We start from the raw sequence: 15,720 nt of genomic DNA, 5'->3' as shown, positions 1-15,720 counted from the left end.
ATTATTTCCACCAATTCTCAGCAGAGCATTAACAATTAGGTAGAAGGCATGTGCATTCTTCCTTTTCATGTCCATAGAAATGGACTTCTACAAGTATCCATAGAAATGAACATATATATCAAACCATGAGCAAGACAAGGAGCATCACCATCCAGCTCAGAGATCAAGCGACATGTCGAATATAGTTTCGTCCACTGAATCATCGAGGAGAGTGTCCCGTATCTTGTCGACGATGTTCTCAATTTCGAACTGAAGGTCCAACCAGCTTCCACTCTCCCAAGTCCTTTGTTACTATCTGATCTAATGAGTTTGGCAAGTGCATGGGAATTTGCCTTTCGATTCCCCTACTGACTTCTCGAATTAAGCATTGTGCTACCGGAGCCTGCTGAACATTGGATGTGTTCAAAGACACCCAAGGGGGGCATTTGAAGATCTGTTCAGAGGCTTCAGTGATGCAGCAATCAAAGAGAAGCTTTGGATCATCTATCTGTGGAGAACTTGAAATTTCTCCTTCATCAAACAAGGATCGGGCAAGCAATTCATCTCCCAAATGGCATCTCTCTGAAAAGTCAATAGTGCTCAACCCTGAGGCTTCGATCACGGCTTTAACATAGTTGAAAGTAGCTTGAGCTCCTGTATCCAGTGTTGGGATCACAGCTGCAAATGAGAAAAATATCAGTTGATTAATGTGAATAGGATAAACAAGAGATGTGCATCGGAATGTGTCAGTCATAAAATGCTCCGAAGCTCTGAATTTACAACTGGTGAATTCTCCTGAGATAAACTTGTCAACATAAACATGATCTTAATCCCTCTGGCTTACCAATAGTGCTTTCATGAGTCTCCAAGATTTCTCTAAGGGATCCTGGTGATCCAGAATAAGTTGCAGTGTGTGATTCCACCTCCAATGAAACCTAGTCGAAAGAATAGCCATAACCATCATATCTGAGGAAGAAGAAACTTCTCATACAGAAAGAAATAAGTGACATATCGCTTACTAAATCTTTGTTATTGCTCTTTGGCTCCAAAGACACATCACACTGGAGGCTTGCTTATTCTGACTGCATCCACATTTTGTACACTTGCTAAAAAAGATTTGACAGAGTTCATTCCAGGAGAAAGCTAAGGAAATCATAGGAAATCATCTAAAAGGTGTTTAGTTACATAGATAAAGTTACCTTCATGGTTAAGTTCTGATCCAATACACAATCCCTGCTGCACCTGGTTTTCAATGATCTCAGCTTTCAAGTGAAGCATCGGTACATCAGTTTGATTGCCAAAGTGAGGTGAGACCTGAAAGCTTTGTTTCGACAAGCTTAAGGAACTGGTTGCATCATCTTGATTGAACTGTTGCATAGGGAGTGATCCTGTCTCTTCGTATGGCAACACAAGCTCCTTGTCACTTCCATGACTCACGTTTGGAGATAATGCATTGTACTCTGGAGTAGAAAGCAGACTACCCAAAGATTCTGAGACATGGGCTGTTGTTGGCAAGCTAGCTCTTTGATCTCCAGTATCTAGCATCTCAGCAATGTGTTTCTTGGCTTCTTGGTAAATGAGAGAACCAGGTTTTATAGCAGATATACCACTCCAGATGTTAATTGGATTCTTCTTACTCAGTAGGTCGGGCGGAGCCACTTGGAGCACGATAACGAAGCAAACGCTAATGGACATTCTCAAGGGATTTGAGGATCAAACTCCTCGCGAATCCCTTCAATTCCCACTCAATTATCAAACTTCTACATGATAGCAACACGAAGAAAGCGATTTCCCTTCTTCTCTCGCAAGTCTGCCGCGGACTGGCCGCTCGCTGCGCCACCGATCTCACTTTCTGTGCTCCTGCTCGCCGTGGAGGAGAGCAAAGACGGGCGAGAGAGGTCGGAACACTAGAAGAGGATCTGAGGCCGCACGGATCGAGACGACAGAAGAATTCGAGGAATAATTCGAAAACGCGAGCGAAGCAGGAGATAGGAGCGACAACGGAAAGCTAAGAAAAGCGGAAACGAAGGGTTTGGGAGTGCAAGCTCTCTCCCTCTCCCGGAGGAACCAGGTGCTAAGAACAAAAGTACTTCCATCCTCGCTTGTACCTGTCTTATTATTCGAGATGCCAAGGGTCCCATAGCGGTCCCATGTTTTCCACCTATTAAAATGCAGGTGAAATGGTAATCAGAAATTGAATAAATGCAAGAGAGAGCGGGTAGCATGTCGTCACTTTCGTCGACACTCAAAACAGACTCGCTGAGTGCGTGGCGAATTTCCATTCTAAGAACGTTGCGGGTCCCCGTGTGAGACACCCGGACGTGACTTAGTCACGTGAGAAATCAGAGTGGCGATAGAGCTGCTTGGTTGGATAAAAAATTAGCTGGCATTTATGCTGAAATGCTTAATTTACGCGACTGAGCTTTTAGATTCGTGCTGCAAACTCGGAGTATTCGTAGCTTTCGTTCGGACATGGATCCGACCCGTTTGGTTTAATTAATCTGATGGACTACTAATTTTGAGTCACGGTTAGATTAAATTGTAAAGGGAAACAGCTATGTATCCTCTTGAATGCAATAATCAAATTAAAATATAATTCTAGCCAGTGTGTTGCTTCATCGTCTATTTGAGTTGATCAATTAGAGAAAACTTTAGTTCAAGGTAAAACTTCTCGTCACGAGATATAACCTGTTGATATTAAAAGATAAGATTTTTCCAACTACATGAGCAAATCAACTTTTCGTCATGAGATATGACATATTAAAAGATAAGATTTTTCTAACTATATGAGCAAATCTTTTTACTCTGTCGAGGAAAATCCTCTATTTTATTGAGGAAAATCCTCTCTCTTAATATGTATAAAACTTCTTATCTTCAATAAAACTTTTTCAATAATTATTCTTATCCTTTATTATTTTCATCAAACAGTATTTAGTAGGTTCACATATATGATTGTATAGGTTGAGTAACACAATTAACAGACCAAAATCCTGAAAACAAGCAAAGCAGAAGAAATGTCTCGAGTTTAATCTTCAAGATTATGAGAATGCATTTATCAGCATAAACTTGAATACAACTGCAGCACAAAGAAGTATTTGTAACACAGGAGGATGCATGTCGAAACATAGAGAAGTTGGTATCGAATATCTTTTTCTTTCTATGCGTAGAGAAGCCGATGAACATTTCATCCTTGATAACTCGATCCTTTGAAGGCACAATAATATCAGTCAAAGGAACAAAGTAGATATATAATTTGTGTAAAATCTTATACACAAGTGAAAAGGGAAAAAATTTTGAGAGACACAATTTAGCTTACTATTTTGATTTCACATCTTCTAGTCAGCGGACAAACATACACTAAGCACTGTACAAAAGAAGCTTAGTATAGAGATTCTTGATCGTGCCATGATTTCAAACATGCAAGAACCTGAGCAACTGAGTTGGGTGAGCCAATTACTCCCAGCCCATCAACATCTTGGTGACCCCCTCTACAATCTTGTCCTGCGATGCACATGACTCGAAACCATCAGAAAGGAGAAATCTATAGACTTCCCACTCCCTATCGCCGATGACATGCCTCCCGATCTCAGCCTGAGAATTCCAAAGAGCATAATTTAGTTAGCAGTGAAAGTTAACTTTATAGGTATGAGCTTAGTGCAAGTTGAATTCAGAAAGATGCCAGAGATTTGTAAGGTTTTATAAGAAGCAAATTTTTGCAACAACATTGAAGTATAACCTAATTGTTGATGCCCATCCCTCCTAGTGGAGGTTCCATGCTTGATGAGAAAATGACTGTGACCATGTGTGGCCATGGCTATGCACAGATGATGAGAAAAAAACACTTACCAAAAAGATGCGTATTTGAAGAATTTTGAGAGCGAGAGTGATGTCGTAGAACACAAGAGGGCGGCCTTTGCCAGATAGCTCAACGGGATTGGCGACGAGAAGCTCCATATCAGGGCCACGTTTCATTACAGCAACTCGGAGGGGATGGAATAGTTCCATTCTCAAGCGTGAACACACGGCTCTCTGCTTGTTTGGATCAAGAATCTTCTTCCCATCCATTTGCATCACGAACAAGTCGATCTCACAGCTTCCATTGCGGCTTGCATAGACTCGGCCGTAGGATACCTAGCAAGTATCATGTGAGAACATTCAAAACATTCAACTTCTACATGTTTGGAGATCAGAGAACCTTTTATGTGATGCCAGGAAACAAATCATGGATGCACATATATCTTAATGTGAAACAAAGAATTAAAGTGCACATAACATATGACAAGTAAGTTTAAAATGTAACAAGTTACGGGGAAAATCAACAATTTAGACAATTATGCTGTGATAAAGGCCACTATTAGAGTCTTCTCATAACTAGGAAGCATCTGATAATGTACATAGAATGAGCTACGTAAATTACATCATTCAAAGAAAATGCATAATGCACAGAAAAGCATCATCTTCTTTTTGGGAAAAGAAAAACCATAACTGAAATCAACAAGCAAAAACATTCTTCCTTTTTATCTTTTGGCTTGCTTGTTTAATTTTATTACCTGGATGTTATAATCCTTTAGAGTCCTCATTATGTCATAGAGGAGGCCTTTGTGGTCACAACCGAGGATCTGAATAAGTGTGTGACTGGGGCTGAGGGAGTTGTCCATTTTCACAGAGATGTTACTGGGTGAGGAAGGAGATCCAACTGGCGATTCTTCAGGAAGCTCCAAATTGAACAATTCTTCTGTGATTGCAGGAGGTAGAAATGGCGAAGCTTGTAGGCACTCAACAATCTGGGCATTGGCTGGTTCGATCTCACAATTTGTCATGGAATCCCCTAAAACAGCTTGCAATTGTTCGCATGTCTCTTCCTTTCTTCCTTTTGTATGCAGGAGTTCCCTGAAGCAAAAATAAATGTTCAGAACAGCAGAACAACGGATTGATCATGGGCTAAGCTATTTAGAAGTCTGGCAAAGGGCTCTAAATCCAAGAATGTTTCAGAGTTTTAAAGATAATATTAACCAAGGTACCTGCTTAAGTTCATAAGTTGTGAGCCAACATCTAATATAAATATAAGGTCTGGCTTTAATTCATTTATATGGAACTTTTCATACGTTTCAAATCCAGGTCTTGCTTCTTAATTTTTCTAGTAATTTTCCATCAGATCAATGAAAATTCAAGCTAACCCCCAGAAAAGATCAGAGAGCATATCATCAGTGACGGCGAACAAAGGCCACATCGAAACAACATAGTTGACATATCATAAGTAAACACTATCTTCATATAGAACCAACACATGCAAACAGGTTAGCAGAAGTGAATTCCTTCAGATAGTGTTAATGAAATATGTTGCTTTTACTGGATATCCTTTCTAAGAACTAACTTGGAAGAACATCTAATGAAATCGGAACCACGGCGGGCCAATCTTCAGCACAGTCAATTTCATCTATTAGCAAGAATAATATTAACATGACTGGTCAGCAGGAAACTTTGATGATTGAACTTCACTTGCTATGATTTAAGAGTGTGGAACATCTATGGGGATCAGAGAAGCATAATTTATGCAAATTAGAAAGAGAATCGCTGAAAGGTACCAAGTAGATGCATTATCCAACCTTGTGTCACTGATAAAAAAGAGGTCCATAACCCTTCCATCTGGAGTGGTCGAAACTTTCACCCTCCTTATTATGAGTTCCAGATCACAGAGAACCTGTGTCACATCTGCCAAAGGCCACAAGCACTGTTAGTGAGAAGCTAAAGGCTTACAAGAACATGATCAATAATCAAGTCTTCAACTGATGGATATAATCCTGAAACACAGTATACGCACACCTGAGAATGAGGAGCAAATAATGGATGTAAGAGTTGCAGACAAATTATGAACTTCCTTTGCTTGTTCAGTGAAAGATCAAAGAAGAGAGAGAGAGAGAGAGAGAAATCATGTGGATGCTAAGTGGGAGAAGAGACTGTACGTGATCACTAACAGAGCCAAATTCCAACTTGTCTTCTCAAAAGAACGTCAAACTAGCAAAAATCTCATAGACGACAAGAACTGAATAGCTAATTAAGCAACAAAGCCATTACAACACTAAAAGGAGATAAGAAATGGAGTTGCTACCATGCAAGAGACCCATCCGATCATAGCAAGAGAACTTGAGGAGGAAGACTTGCGGTGGCCGCTCAGCCAGCATCAACTCCTGCGGGCCGAAGTAGAAATTGTGCAGCCCGGAGGCCACCGACACGGCAGGGCACGCCGCCAGCAGCCGCTTCTTCAGCAGCCCCCACGGCGTCGGTCGTCCGCCCCTCTCTTCCACCCAAAACACGACGTAGCACCACTTCCCATCCGTGCTCACATCTGCAGAAACCACAGCAGCCACCGCCAAGCCCGCGCACATAGGTCACCCAAAGATCCAATTTTTAGCATCAAGACGGCAATAGGGGCCCGGTCGGAGGCTTACCTCCGCGCAGGATGCTTAGCCCGAAGAAGAGGATGACGCGACAGAAGTCGCAGCCAAGGCCGGTCTTGTCGGGGCAGCTGACGCTGATCACGCTCGGGCCGCCGGCAGCCTCCGGCGCCTGGATGACCACCGCGTCGTCACAGGGGACGCCCATCTCTCGTCCTCCTCCTCGGGCTACCCTGAGATGCTACGGGATGGCACTGAGATTTGAGAGCAACAACGCGTGCCTTGTTGGATTAGACATGGATTCGGTTGTTGGGGGTGGACGGTGGGAGCTTCGGATTCACGCTCGGATCGATGTCGATAACTGCCACTTGTTACTTCGATCTACAAATAGAATGAAGAGGAAAGGCGTTGCTGTTGCGCACGAGGGGTCAGATTTTTGTTGGATCGCATCTACTCCCACAAGATCCTTTGCTGGCGAACGCTCACGTCAGTAATGCCATGCGCACGGAACCGATCCCTCAGCCACCAACACAAACATGGAGGGGATGATGCGATGTGGTTCGTTTGATGCGCCCTGTTGGGGTGCGATCAGATAAGATTCGGACGACGGATATTAGCCGATGACTGCTCCACACGCCCCATCTGCAAAATCCACATGTCGGACGCTGCCTTACCGTATCGGTCAACTCTCAGTGGTCAACCAAACGGACTGCCGGTGGTGGGAACAGTCTATAGCAGTGATGGTGATGCCGCCTCTGTAGTAGGTTCGATTGATTCATTAAGCTTGGAAGGAGAATTAAGGGTTGGATTTCATGAATACAATATCTATGTATGGATCGGGAGAGCGAAAAGAGAAATTAAAGAATTGATATGGTCACCAACTTGCAATGACCAAGCATTTTTTTTGGAGTGGAAATCATGAGAGAACATGGGAAAGAATAGTCAAAGTGGTGATGAACAGTCCTTTGATTGACCATTTGATGGAAAGATTAAATAGTGGACTGAATACAATGAATCATTATGAGCAAATCAATGTGAAATGGCCCACATCTCACCTAAAAAATGCTTTAGATTACTTTTCCTTTCAGGTAAAGCCTCCATTGCTTGGCTTGAAGGCATTTCCTTCACTTACCCCCAGAGTGAATTGGCTAGCATGATGTGGACAAGAGTTGTGTGGTAACAGATCTACCTTCACTTACCCCATTAAATGCTACATTGAATTTGTCTCTAAAACAAAAACAAAAAAGTGCTGCATTAAAAGTCAACAGAGCTTGTTAACTGTTAGATTCATTAGGATGGTGATGCACTGCTAGCAGCAGATCTGACAAATCTAGCAAGAAGAAACATCTGCAGCTTTAGTATCAGCTCAAAGCTAAATGTTACTGAAATGACATCGAGCAAGACAAATGTATCTCAAACATGAACCTTAACAGCACAGGTAATTGTCCATCGAAGAGTGTGACTGGAATTGGATCTCTTCTGCTGTTTCCTTCATCAATTTTGGGTCACAGGTCTCTTCCTACTCTTTTTAGTCCTTACCCAGTCCATGACCATGTAAGTGGCAAGGGTTCATTATTGACTCAGAAAAGAAAGACAACTCAAATTCTTCATGCCAAGCTAAACAGAGACTATTCTCAAGTATCCTTGTCTCCTTTAGTCTACCCATCTAATGTCACAGTTGTACTTGGCATTGAAACTATCCAAGCATTTATATTATTCAACCTTTGTCGACACAAACTAAGCTGTTTGATAAACTGCTGTTAAGATTTTTGCCTAAACATGCTGCTCAACTTGATTGACATTTCTATACATCATATATTGAAGACTAAGTTTATCATATTAAGAATCATTTCATGGAGAGCAAAAATGATAGAAGGAGAGGTCAGTCATGTGTCCCAAGTATTTGACATATCGGTCGGTGTTAGGCTATATGAAGATTATGTGAGATAAAGGTCGAGAGATGATTAATGAATTGTCCCAAAAAAGACTACGGTGACATATATATGGGTTTGATTTACAACAATGTATTAGAATTTAGCCTCAAGTATATTAGTCCTAATCAATTGGTCAAATCTCAACAGTTAGATGGAAGAACACTACTGCCAATTTATGTTCTCAACAGGCAAAATAGAAGAATGATGTATTATCGTTTAGGGTCTCTCGCCATGTCTAGTTTCTTCTTTTGCTTTGGAAGCCACTATTGACCACAATATGTCGATCTGACCTATCCACTGACCTATCCAAGAACAGTGATGTTAAGATCGAGTCGATGACATCCGTCTTTATGTGTTACGAGCATCAATTACGATATTATATAAATAGATAACATGCAACTTCTGACTCACTGAATATAATACAAAGCCCAACAAGAATCTGATCTTAGTTCGACACTGTCAAGATCTAAAATACGGAAACTAACAAACATGTCGATTCCAGCTCGCGTTCATGTGATCCTCAAACTCTTTTGTGTTAGAAAGTTCAATTGTCTGGGTCTGAAATGAGATGAACGAAAATCTAGCGTGAGAATTCGAGGCATTCGTAATACTATGATTAATGCTGAGACAGCCTCAAAACAAAGATGTGATCTTTTTGGGTTTCACAGTCGGAAATCAGGTGCATGTTGGAGCTTTGAATTCTCCATTTTTCCATTGGCCATAGGGTGATCCAGATAGAGATTGTGATTGTTGTTGTTGCACACAGAGTTGGAGATCAGAAGTTGCTTGATCTCCTCAAGGCTATACTCCAGTCCAGTCTCCACCTGACACCCTCCTCCGAGGAGGAACAATTTGCTCTCTTTGTGGATGCTCATCTGCTCTTCTCCACCGCCATAGCCATAGTTCAGATCTTTTATGATGCTGACGGTGTTCATGTTACTGCTGCTCTTCATCTGATACTGATGGTATGGAACTTGAAAGAAATCACTAGAGATCACAGGGGTTGAGCGGGGCATGACCTGGGAGGTTATAGGAAAGCTTTCAGAGCCTGCACCTTGTGATGATGAGGATGGTGATGGGGAGAAATGCTGGTTTTGATGATGATGATGATTGTTCCGTCGATGTGGTTTCCTTTGGAAAGGAGTGATTCCTAGGAGTTTCTTCTTGAGCTTGGTGTTCCAGTAGTTCTTGATGTCATTGTCTGTCCTGCCCGGAAGCTGGGAAGCCATGATGGACCACCTGCACTCGTGAAGGGGAAGGAGGGAGTCGGTTTTGCCATCGAGAAGAATCATGTATATCTCGTCGACTTGCAGAAAGCGTTCGCATTTTCTTGAAGAGGAGATCAAATGCGACTGATGGCATGCAACACTAGGAAGAGAAGAAAAGTGAGACATTTGAGACCTTAGAGGAGGACACATCTCACCTGCTTCCGATGGCGGCGAAGATGCTGCATATGACTCTATCTTCTTCTTCTGAGAACTCCCCATGTTTTATGTTGGGTCTCAAATAGTTGAGCCATCTGAGCCTGCAACTCTTCCCACATCTCCTCAGGCCTGTCAGAACAACAAACAACCAGGGTCATCACCATCCTCAGAACAAAACTACTCTCTCTCTCTATCTCTCTCTCTATACATATATTAGACACAGTCTTACCAGCTTTGTGAGGAAGAGCAATCCAATTCCCACCAGTACCATACTTCTCTATGAACTCCTTCAGCTTGGTGTCTTCCTCAGGTGACCAAGGACCCTTCTTCACGTTGGCCTTGTCACAGCATGGAGTTCTCCCCATCTCCACCCGGATGCTTAAGCCAAGGACATCTTCCCAAACTTCTCTTCGAGATATATAGATATATCAGTATGAGAGGTTGCGATTTGCAGCAGGTGGTGCTCACCACCCTCAGAGCAAGACACTGGCTCTAAGGAGAGAGAACAACACAGAAACGAGAGCCTGAGCTGAAATATATGGTTGCTGAAAGGAAGTCAAAGGTTAGCCTGCCTGTTCCCATGACTTCGAACCTCCTGGTCTGGCTCTGTCTCAGCGCCAAAACTTACCATCATTCATATTAAGGCCATACCTGTACTTTCTCTCTCTCTCTCTCTCTCTCTCTCTCTCTCTCATGTGGGTCCGTTTGTCTTGACAAAATTGGTGGGACGTCCTCCAATGGCCAAACAGTAGGTCAAGAGCATAGGTGATGGAGAAGGACTAGGCTCAGTGACGAGACCCAACCTCATTTCCACAGCTACATGTGGGCATGTGAACTATTCGGACCACTGTGAACTGGATCCATTAGGTTATGGCGTTCATGTACTTCCAACGCCTCGTTGGACTTCTCGTGTGATAGCTTCTGTAGCTCGACATTTCTCTCCAATATTCCAGTTTGAATCTTTATTCTGAAATCAAATGATGCCTTTAGCTTTCTAGCCGACGCAGGCAAACCTATGTTCATTGAAATTTATAGATCTCATAGATCATCAATTCAACTCGAATGTTTTAGTTTCGAGATTGACTCGAATCCAATATATATATGATATAATTACTTCAGTCTTTAGCGACGTGCAATTATTTTCTTGATTTATGTTCTTTCATCTTCGACGAAGAGATTTTGTCAACACTAACCAACTATATCATGCAAATATCCTATCGTAAATTCTCATGGAATTTGGAATCGTATTCAGAAGTTAAATGGATCCAACCCAATCCGATTCGTCTGTAGTATCTAACACGAGATATCAGGCATGGATTCGAATTTTAGATCGATAAGCTTATTGGATTTGGAGTCAGGACCTTAATGTACCCATTGATATTTTCTTTTGGAATTTTCAGCGTTCTGAGTGACACAAATGTACACAGAAAAGATTGCTGTAATAGGGGGGAAGGGTGTCTGGAAACTTCTTTTCACGTGGGAGTTACCTTTACGGTGCTTCCCTTGGTCCTCCCTAAAGGAATCCCCGTCACCGACAACAACCACCATCTCACGCTTCTCCCGGTACCCGAGTCATCTACCCGTCTCGTGCTGAGACGCAGCCCGGCCCAGCATCTGGCCCACACCTTCTTTTCATCTCGGGATATTAAGCCATGTAGTTAGTTAGACGTAAACTTAAAAAATTTATATTAAAATCTTTATAATTATGAAAGTAAAATATTTAACCTCATTTATTTTATTCTAATCAAATTTATCGATACAATATATGACAACATGAATGATACAAAAATGATTGAAAAAATAATAATTTTAATGATGGTGGCAGAAGATGGTGTTATGCGTGGTTGCTGTGGTGGTAGTTGACGACAATAATATGGTGGTTGACCTTATCGATGTTGATCCAAGCATCAACAATGAAGAGGAAGAAGAGGTAAAGCGATAAAACATTTGAGTCAACGTTGCACCGCTTTACCTCCTCTTACATTGCATTGTATCTGCATCAGAGTTGGAGGAGGAAAAGGAGGTAGGTGATGCGTCTGTGTCCGCACTACGTTTAAATAATCGGATAGTCACTTCGTTAAATGGTGCAACTGATTTGAGGAAGGGGTGAAGAGTGACAAGAAGGAGGGAGAGGTTGTAAGCGAGCTCGATGAAGAGACGTGCCTGCTTTGAACTCTTAAGTTTTATCCAACATGCAAATGATATATACACCTCGACCACAACAATGTGTCGACCTTCTTTCAGATTAGGTTCATCTATGACCGGAGGGGATCTGATCAGGTGACAAGAATTAATTGCTGCATAAAATGAAGGCCCAAAAAATATAAATTTAGTAGCGGGAGAAACAACAAACCATCATCCTCCTTCTCTCTTACCTTTAACGTGGTGGGGGAGAGTATAGAAATATGGAGGCAATGGAGAAGGAGGACGATGGTTTGTTGTCTCTCTCACCATTAAATATGCACTCTTGGAACCTCCATTTTGTGCTGCAATCAATCCTTATCGTTCGATCGGATCCCCTTCGATCATAAGTGGAGTTGATCTAGAATGAGGTTGACAACCATGTCAGTATGGTCGAGGCGTACACATCGTTCTCACATCGACTAAAGCTCAAGAGCTCTAAGTAGGCGTGCATCTTTACCGAGTTTGCTTGTAACCTCTCCCTCCTCACCGCCCACCACCCCTTCTTCAAGCCGTCATACTATTGGACGAAACAATCGTCCAAAGATTTGAACATTGATGCAGATGAAGAGTGATGTCAAAAGAGGAAGAGGAGGCAGAGCAGTACGATGCTGATGCAAATAGCTCACCTCCCTCCTCGTCCTCTTGTGATGCCAACATAAATGTTTCCATTTCTCATTATCGATGTTCAGACTGATATTGATAAGGTTGACCATTGTATAATTATAATCGATCACTATTATAAAAACCATCCGATGCTATCGTTTATCACTATCGTTAAAATTATTATTTTATCAATCATTTTTGTGTCAATTATGCATGTCCCATATCTCTCGACCCTAAAGTTGACGATGTTAGGATAAAAAAATTAAATATTTTATTTTTATAATTATAAAAAATTAATATAAATGTTTTAATTAAATGTTAAAGGTACGTACACCGGGTAAATAGGCGAAAGAGGCCGGTGGCATGCGGCAACACGGTGAGTTCCAGTTTTGCGCGTTATGGAATCACCTCCCGCCCTCCGTCCCACGTCGACAGCTGGCCGGGGTATTCCCGTCATTTCGTTTCCAGCGTAAGACGGTCCCTCGTTACAACCGGAAGCCGTTCAAGACCCCATAACGGCGTAATTTGTGCTCGGACCGATGATTATGTTCCGCTACCAACGATCGTAACAGATTCGTATCCCGTTAAAAAGGGTCCCTACGTCAAGGTGATAGTCCCACGTGCATCGCACTCTTCCGTCCCATGCATGCATGCATTCATGCTTGATGATGACGATGAGGATGACCGAAGAGTAAAAGCGAAACATAAACAAAGCCAAAGCATGATTAATAGTTGGGATCCGAATCCGGAATCGATTTCGAGTCCGTATCCGAATTCGAGTCCTAACATTCCTTATGTATGCATACGGCCACCAAACCCCCGGGAGTGCGAGCAGCGGCGAACGCTATGGGTGAGGTGAGGCAAGGCAGGGCTGTTCTTCTTCAGCCTTGGCGCTTTCGGTTGCGTCTCTTTTGTAATGTTGTTGTTTGCTTGATTGGTTTGTTTCTGAAATGGCAGGAGAAGGAGAAGAAGGGGGACGGGGAGAAGAAGAAGAGAGGAGGAATGGAGGAGGCCGTCGAGGTGAAACTCGACATGCACTGCGAGGGCTGCGCCCAAAAGGTCCGGAAGGCCGTCAAGAGACTCGAGGGTAACAACACTCCTTCCACTCCCCTCCCGTTCTTCTCTCAATCTCGGTGCCACAAAAGATTTGAGATCGATCGAGATGTGATTCCGTCTTTTTCCTTCCTACAAGGATTTTGCAAGGGGAAAAGGAACGGTTTTGAGGTTTCTTGGATCTTGTATTCCTCGCTTCCATTGCACTCTAGCAAACACTCACACAACACAAAGAAAAAGCAGAGAAAAAGCTTTATGTAGTTTCCCTTTCATCTAAACTTCGAACTATGAATTCTTGCAGTCTAATCCACCACTCTGTTCCCGATTCTTTTCAATCAGAAGTGGAGTGCGTGGACAGAAGAAAAAGATATGCAAATTTAGGGCGAAAATGATGTTTTGTTATGAATCCAAGTCGGTCCTTCTAAATTTCTTCACACATTCGAATTGGACAGCGAATTAGGATAAATACAATGCGAGACTTTGCGACCAACGGTTGCTCTGTTTGAGAGAAGAGGACTCACAATTCACTTCAACTTTCCACCGCGTGTCCGCAGGAGTGGAAGCGGTGAGCGTGGATCCCGCGAACAACAGGCTGAAGGCGATCGGAAAGGTGGACCCCTGGAAGCTAAAGGAGTTCCTGGAGGCCAAGACCAAGAAGAAGGTCGACTTCATCTCCCCCAAAGACCCTCCCAAGAAGCCCAAGGGCGACGAGATGAAGAAGAAGGACGAAGATGCCAAAGACAAGAACCAGAAGAAATCATCCGACGACAAGAAACCCAAACCAGTAAGCAATTGGTCCACGCATTGATTTCATCCATCTCCGTTTTTTGCTTATGGATCTCTTCAAATTTGTTCCTGGAATGATCGATATAGCCTGCGTCCTCCACGGTGGTGCTCAAGATTCGCCTCCACTGCGATGGCTGCATCCAACGGATCAAGAGACACATCCATAAAATTAAAGGTAAACTCGCTTCTCTCCAGATTTGAACACCCGCAGTCGTTTACCGACATCTTCCGTCGGATGGGAGCACGTGAGCTTATCCGACGGTTGTATAATCCTATGAATTGACAAAAATGCCCTCAGGTGTCGAGGAGGTGACGGTGGACGCGGCGAAGGATGTGGTCACCGTCAAGGGCACCATGGACTTGAAGACCCTCCCCGCCGTCCTCGAGGACAGGCTGAAGCGCCGCGTCGAGATCGTTCCTGCGAAGACGGACGACGGCGGACGCGGCGGCGAGAAAAAGGAGAAGGGCAGCGGAAGTGGAGGAGAGAAGAAGAAGGAAGGCCGTGTAGAGGAGGGAAACAAGGAAGAGACGACGACGACGGTGGCGGAGGCGAACAAGATGGAGTACTACGGGCCGCATGGGGGATTCGAGGGGTACGGTTACTTCATGGAGATGGTTCACGCGCCACAGATGTTTAGCGACGAGAACCCCAATGCGTGCTCCGTCATGTGAAGCCCGTGTGCTTTTTAGACATTCTATCGGCAGTTTATAAACGAGAAATGTAGATAACAATAATACAAAAGTGGTTGCAGGAAAAAGAAATCAGAATGGGGAGAGAGAGAGAAGGGAACTTCATTTTTGTTTAATGCATGTGTTCTTCGAAGGTGGGGGTGTAATTCAGAAAGTTTTGGATTTAAGTTTGGAATTATACGAATTTAGCATGTTACAGAATTCATCACTCATCTAAATCTGCATCTGAATGCGTACCTGCTGGTGTTTTGACAGGTATGTTTACCTAACATCCACTCTCTTCTCACCCTCGCATAAGATTTGGTGGAAGTCCACCACAGTCACACTAGAACTTATGATGGTCCGTGTGCTGAGCTGACAGTGTTTGTGGAGATGAAACTGGAAAAGTGGGAGGCCGAGATCAAATCTTTCCTTCCATGGAGGATGCTTCCTGGAAGTTGGCAGTGTGGCAAAGGCGAGGGGACTCACCGATGGCGAGCACATATAAGAAGAAGAGTAAGAAAAGTTAATGTTGCTGCTTCCTTGCTCCTGAAAAGCTGCTGCAGCTGTTGCTCATCATCTTTTCCTTCCTTTTCACCAGCAGTTGCTCTCACCACCTTCTTCTGCTTGCTGTTCATCACCTGCTAGGTGTCTTGAAAACACAAGTTCTCATTTATAATTATGATACATATC

General features: G+C 43.1%; 3 protein-coding genes and 1 long non-coding RNA gene across 4 annotated transcripts; 1 reads left to right on the top strand and 3 right to left on the bottom strand.

Annotated features, from left to right (window-relative positions):
• On the bottom strand, positions 1–2,035 carry LOC103984615 (uncharacterized). Its single transcript, XR_010496426.1, has 4 exons — positions 1,179–2,035; positions 999–1,085; positions 824–914; positions 1–657 (listed from the first exon to the last, which is right to left on the bottom strand). It is a non-coding gene; the product is annotated as an uncharacterized LOC103984615 (long non-coding RNA).
• A 1,167-nt stretch (positions 2,036–3,202) lies between these two features.
• LOC103984616 (ACT domain-containing protein ACR10) lies at positions 3,203–6,892 on the bottom strand. Its single transcript, XM_009402149.2, has 6 exons — positions 6,429–6,892; positions 6,089–6,325; positions 5,586–5,691; positions 4,530–4,869; positions 3,826–4,110; positions 3,203–3,570 (listed from the first exon to the last, which is right to left on the bottom strand). Exons 1-6 carry the CDS (start codon positions 6,580–6,582, stop codon positions 3,433–3,435), a joined length of 1,260 nt encoding a protein of 419 aa, XP_009400424.2. The 5' UTR covers positions 6,583–6,892; the 3' UTR covers positions 3,203–3,432.
• Positions 6,893–8,819: 1,927 nt separating this feature from the next.
• Positions 8,820–10,225, bottom strand: LOC135637983 (transcription factor RAX2-like). Its single transcript, XM_065150891.1, has 3 exons — positions 9,962–10,225; positions 9,732–9,861; positions 8,820–9,547 (listed from the first exon to the last, which is right to left on the bottom strand). Exons 1-3 carry the CDS (start codon positions 10,095–10,097, stop codon positions 8,971–8,973), a joined length of 843 nt encoding a protein of 280 aa, XP_065006963.1. The 5' UTR covers positions 10,098–10,225; the 3' UTR covers positions 8,820–8,970.
• A 3,091-nt stretch (positions 10,226–13,316) lies between these two features.
• Positions 13,317–15,030, top strand: LOC135638521 (heavy metal-associated isoprenylated plant protein 3-like). Its single transcript, XM_065151660.1, has 5 exons — positions 13,317–13,374; positions 13,477–13,606; positions 14,127–14,356; positions 14,446–14,533; positions 14,657–15,030. Exons 1-5 carry the CDS (start codon positions 13,318–13,320, stop codon positions 15,028–15,030), a joined length of 879 nt encoding a protein of 292 aa, XP_065007732.1. The 5' UTR covers position 13,317.
• The last annotated feature ends 690 nt before the right edge of the window (positions 15,031–15,720 follow it).

This window comes from Musa acuminata, chromosome BXJ3-5, assembly GCF_036884655.1.
Source record: "Musa acuminata AAA Group cultivar baxijiao chromosome BXJ3-5, Cavendish_Baxijiao_AAA, whole genome shotgun sequence".
NCBI classification, from domain to species: domain Eukaryota; kingdom Viridiplantae; phylum Streptophyta; class Magnoliopsida; order Zingiberales; family Musaceae; genus Musa; species Musa acuminata.
This window is presented reverse-complemented; position numbering and strand designations above follow the sequence as displayed.

Excerpts from the sequence above, each read along its gene's own strand:
- LOC103984616 (XM_009402149.2), bottom strand. The coding sequence starts at position 6,582 with ATGGGCGTCCCCTGTGACGACGCGGTGGTCATCCAGGCGCCGGAGGCT. Across the intron at positions 6,326-6,428 it reads GCTAAGCATCCTGCGCGGAG|ATGTGAGCACGGATGGGAAG; the intron begins GTAAGCCTCCGA and ends TGGTTTCTGCAG. Across the intron at positions 4,111-4,529 it reads TAAAGGATTATAACATCCAG|GTATCCTACGGCCGAGTCTA; the intron begins GTAATAAAATTA and ends GATACTTGCTAG.
- LOC135637983 (XM_065150891.1), bottom strand. The coding sequence starts at position 10,097 with ATGGGGAGAACTCCATGCTGTGACAAGGCCAACGTGAAGAAGGGTCCT. Across the intron at positions 9,862-9,961 it reads TGCTCTTCCTCACAAAGCTG|GCCTGAGGAGATGTGGGAAG; the intron begins GTAAGACTGTGT and ends TTGTTCTGACAG. Across the intron at positions 9,548-9,731 it reads TTCGCCGCCATCGGAAGCAG|GTGGTCCATCATGGCTTCCC; the intron begins GTGAGATGTGTC and ends TCACGAGTGCAG.
- LOC135638521 (XM_065151660.1), top strand. The coding sequence starts at position 13,318 with ATGCATACGGCCACCAAACCCCCGGGAGTGCGAGCAGCGGCGAACGCT. Across the intron at positions 13,607-14,126 it reads GGCCGTCAAGAGACTCGAGG|GAGTGGAAGCGGTGAGCGTG; the intron begins GTAACAACACTC and ends GCGTGTCCGCAG. Across the intron at positions 14,357-14,445 it reads ACGACAAGAAACCCAAACCA|CCTGCGTCCTCCACGGTGGT; the intron begins GTAAGCAATTGG and ends TGATCGATATAG.